A 4,686-nucleotide genomic window follows, 5' to 3' on the forward strand; every position below is an offset into this window, starting at 1 on the left:
AAGGCACCTACAAAGTAATATTATTACCCTGGCTGTAGCCCGTCTGCCTTAAGGCGCGAAAAGCATTCAAGAATACATTCCTACCACTGTATATATACCTATTTACTATACCGGGTGGAAGGTAGCAAATGTAGATAAATGTCTTGCCAGGGACGTAAGTGCTGAGTGATCCACAGTCCGTGACGTATCCAATGCACCACGACATCTCTACTTGGCAAGATATTAACCTGTACTTGCTACTCTCCACCCAGGTGTCAAATGGGTACCCGGTATAGGATGCGGCCGTCATTGTTGGTCAAACAGCTTGTGAGCGTCAAGTACACCCGGCTGGAATGCTCCCCAGGGAGTGGAGATTGAACTGTGGACTGATCCAATGACAGGGGTAATAGTATATTTGTAAAGCGCTTAGAGACATTTGTATTAAGCGCTATATAAAAAATAAATATTATTATTATTATTAATCACGATAATGTAGTGTAAACTTAAAGCAAAGGTAAAACACCACCATACGAACGATTTTCATGCTTTCCTCCGTTGATTTAGCCTCTTTTCAGATTCCGTCTCTATACCTCTCTTGTTGAAATGTGATATGTTTATTAATAGAATGATGGTTTAAACGCTGTGTTCAGAGAATAGACTCGAACCCAGTTTATGATCCTCAAATCGAATGATTAAGGTATATCGTTCACAGTTTGCAACCGAGAGACACAAAACTTAGAGAACAAACAAATGAACCCGAATAGGGTGCTTCTACTTTTTCTACTTCTACGACGATACTCAGCAGGATCCATAAGTCAGGATGTAGTGCTGAGGAATAAACTATCTAGTTCTTGGTCTAGATGTTGAGTGGAAGCGCTCCCTTGAAGCGCTCCCTTGAAGCCCTCCCTTGAAGCCCTCCAGTGAAGTAGCGTCCAGTAACTAGCTTGGCGGATCGTTTTCATAGTGAATATCTACAATACCGATAAATTCGGATTTATGAAACATGAATAATAACTTAACAAAATGTCCGCGAGACCAAATCATTCGATTTAGTGAAAGTCTGGTCTTTAGAAAAATAATGAATTGTTGTCAGAAAGTCCACAAAATTAACATGTTCGGTCTGAACCCTCTTATTTTTAGTTGAAGGTTTCACTGAGTAATCACAAGGTCTTTCAGACCCGAATTTTATGTCGTTAAATTTCGTTCTCGTGAAGGTTACGACTTTTGACAAGGTTCACGACAATGTAGCCTTCAGTCCTGTGAGACGTTGGTCCAGTTGGTCTCTGAAAGGTTCCAAATAGTTGTAAAGTAGGTCAGTTATAAGACCCCGATGGGTTTACTCTCATGGTCGTGTGTCCTTGATCGGGGAAGCTTGTCTTGTCGAAAGGTATAGAAGAATCAAAATCAATTTGGTTCTATTGACTTTAGTTAACCTATGTAACCTATTAATTACCCACATTATAATGCATTAAACACAAACGTACATCGATTTAGGAAATACTATAACTTTGTCCTTTCGTAGAGCTGTACAAATTATGTTAAAAAGTCAATTATATAATCCGAGTTCTGATTAGGTTTTTAAAACATGACATTGTAATACTTGATGAAAAGGTAAATTTATATCCATATAAAATATGTCCACACTCAGAAAATAATCATATTATGGATTTGCTTAGAAAATTTCTTTTGACAAATACAATATTCCTGTCTTTATCAGAATAAGACGAAATAAGTTAGTAAACAAAATGACCCCCTCTCTTTTTGTTCCAGTCATTTTCCCTCATATTCATTCATTTTTTAATTTCATAAATCAATTCATTTTATTTAATTTATTTATCTATTTATCTATCTATCTAATTTATTTTTCCATTCGGCAAATATTACTTTCCCTTGTTGGCAAATAAATCAGAGTTTTCCTTATATTGTTGTATAATTCATTTTCCTATATTTACCTTTTGGCGTGTGTTTGCATCCTGTAATTATGGCCCCTCCCAACCTCCCACTCTACCCTACCCTCCTCTTCCTCCGGCATCTCTGGTGTCAGATTAATTTCTCTCTTCATACTGCATATTGTTTATTGGTAGCTCTTTCACACACGAATCTCGAGGCGTCATCTTCTGAAGTCGTTTGGTTGACAGGGAGAATGCCAGGAGGATGCTCATGAGGCCGATCAGAAAAACAGCTCCTGCTGCCCCACCTATTGCATATTTCATGATGTCGGTCTTCCAGAATCTGTAATCGTCGTCACCGTCCTTACCGTCCTTTCCACCTGGAAAACCAGTCCCATTGGAGCCTTCAACACGCAATAAGATTAGGAAGTCTCTTTCGTCGACGTTGTTGGTTGCGCGGCAAGTGTAGTTGGTGTTTTGTTCATGCCAGACCGTGTGGATGTAGAGGGAACCGTTGGGATAGTTTGTGAACCCGGTTGAAACGTCGCCTGTCTGTGTGACGTCTTCGAGGACCATTGACCGTGAGGTGTGGTTGAAGGCAGCAATAAACCATTGGACATTTGCCTTACTCGCAGACATGACGGGACATTCTAGGAGGACACCTTGTCCATGAACACCTGCAAATTCGTTGGACGAGTTCATGTTTGCTTCGATAGAGCAATGGAAATCGGACATCACCAGAGAGGATACTGCCATGGATTCAAGAGCCTTAGGGGCGGCACATCGGACGTCGTCTTCATTATCAATAGCTGATTCTTGAAGCCAAGCCAGGTTACAATCGCACACCAGCGGGTTGCTACCCAGGAATAGGAATGTCGGTAAGGTTTCAAAGACATCGCGAGACAGAGTTTGCAGTCGGTTGCCTTTCAAATCAACTCTACTGAGAGCTGGGAGATTGGCGAACGCATCAGATGTAATTGCGTAGATTTGATTTATCGACAGATCAATGTCGGCCAAGGCTTGATGGTCTGGTAGGTCAAACGAGCGGAGCATGAGGATCGTATTCTGATTCATGGAGTACACATGCATGCCAGGCATTTGTTCAATCACACCAGTGCAAGGATATCTTAGACGGTTGTTATTAATGTAGAATTTCCTTAGATTAGACGGTGGCTTTGATTGACCACGTTGCCGTGGATCGTAATCAACCTCAAAGATATCGTCCGGTAGATAGGAAATCTCATTGTTGTCAAGATTCAGAACCATCAGGTTAGGGAGATCACCAAGCATATACTGATTAACAGAATGGATACGATTGTTCTTCATTTCTAGGTGTATCAAGTCCGATATGTCCCACAAGAATCCATTTGCGATGTTGCCTAGGTCGTTGTCATTCAAATACAGCTCTTGGAGAAGGACACTTGACCAGCTTCCATGGCTTATACTCGTGATGAGGTTGTTGTTAAGATTAATCCAGGTCAGGTTTTGTGATTTTTCGTGAATGAAGTTGAATGATACATGAGAGATGGAGTTGTGTGACAGGTTCAAATTGTTCACGGATGGGGTTTCGAGACCAGGTTCTAGTATATCCTCTATGCGGTTTTTGTCCAACCGCAGGGTCTGGAGATGCAACATGTTCTTGAATGAATCAGGCACAACTTCGGTAATCTGATTGTCAGATAGATTCATCTCTCGCAGTTGGTAAAGTGGTTCCCACATGCTAGAATTGATGTTCTGGATAAAATTTCCCGCGAGATGTAGGACGGTTAGGTTATGTAAACCAGAAAAGGTGAAATTACTTATCTCCGAGATGCGATTTCCTGACAGATCAAGGAAGCGGAGAGCCGCTAACGAAGCAAACACATCATCGTGGATAAAAGCAATGTCATTGTTGTCGAGCATAAGTTCTTTGAGTTTAGGCAGTCCGTACTGGACCGAGGAATTAGAAATGATCAGAACTCCACTGAACGTATCATAGGTCAAACCATACAGGAAATTGTGGCTTAGGTTGAGTCGTGTCAGCTCCATTGCGTTATGAAAAGCACCTGCTTCAATATATTCTAGGGAATTCCTGGACAAATCGAGGTGTCGTAGCATCGAGAAATTGAAGAAACCCAAAGACGGAAGGACTCGGTCTCCAGATCCTGGTCTCACATGAATCTCCAAGTCAGAGGCTAAACGGTTCGGGATGTTACCTATGATGTCTTGGATGTTGGTGCTGTCGCAAGATATCAACATTGGGATTTCGGTTCCAGTTCCACTTTCACCCTCAACCGCGGCATCTTCCCTGAGGCTGCAGGAGCAAGCATACTCCTCGGGTGGACACCAAGGAAACTCAAGTAGACCGTAGCTAAGGTGTGGTTCAGAACAGATGAGACAGCAGAGTAGCATCCAGCTGAAGAGACGGATCGTTTGTCTCTTGACCGAAGCCATGGTTGCCAAGGAGTTGTGAGAAGATTCAAATCTGAGAAAGAAACAACATAATTCGTCCCTATTTTCACGAAGTGACGGTAGTGAGGAAAATCGTAACGCAAAGTGAATGCAATTTTTTTTCACTACCGTCACTTCGTGAAAACAGCGACGAATTATTCTCATTTTTAAGTTACTTATCGGTTTATCATAATCCCCCAAAATTCTGCAAGCAGGGAAAGAGCTGAAAATAATTCTCAAAAAGAGAGATATATTTTTAATCCATGATACAATGTACATGCATGCATTTCAACATGTAAATGTACTTAGGAGTTGGGTTTTGGGCTTTAGTTATTATTTTGTGCACTTTTCCTCCGAGCAGCTGCAGTGCAGCTGCCCTCCCATAAAT

General features: G+C 41.5%; 1 protein-coding gene across 1 annotated transcript; it reads right to left on the bottom strand.

Annotated features, from left to right (window-relative positions):
* Positions 1-1,172: 1,172 nt before the first annotated feature.
* Positions 1,173-4,325, bottom strand: LOC105441575 (insulin-like growth factor-binding protein complex acid labile subunit). The gene is made up of 2 exons (XM_011672811.2): positions 2,073-4,325; positions 1,173-1,262 (listed from the first exon to the last, which is right to left on the bottom strand). Exons 1-2 carry the CDS (start codon positions 4,299-4,301, stop codon positions 1,173-1,175), a joined length of 2,319 nt encoding a protein of 772 aa, XP_011671113.2. The 5' UTR covers positions 4,302-4,325.
* Between the last annotated feature and the right edge of the window lie 361 nt (positions 4,326-4,686).

This window comes from Strongylocentrotus purpuratus, unplaced genomic scaffold (genome assembly GCF_000002235.5).
Source record: "Strongylocentrotus purpuratus isolate Spur 01 unplaced genomic scaffold, Spur_5.0 spur5_scaffold_11, whole genome shotgun sequence".
Lineage (NCBI taxonomy): Eukaryota > Metazoa > Echinodermata > Echinoidea > Camarodonta > Strongylocentrotidae > Strongylocentrotus > Strongylocentrotus purpuratus.

Bases quoted from the DNA above. Each gene is read 5' to 3' on its own strand.
- LOC105441575 (XM_011672811.2), bottom strand. From the start codon at position 4,301: ATGGCTTCGGTCAAGAGACAAACGATCCGTCTCTTCAGCTGGATGCTA. The intron at 1,263-2,072 runs GTGAAAGAGCTA...GGAACCTTTCAG, and splicing joins TGACGCCTCGAGATTCGTGT to AGACCAACTGGACCAACGTC.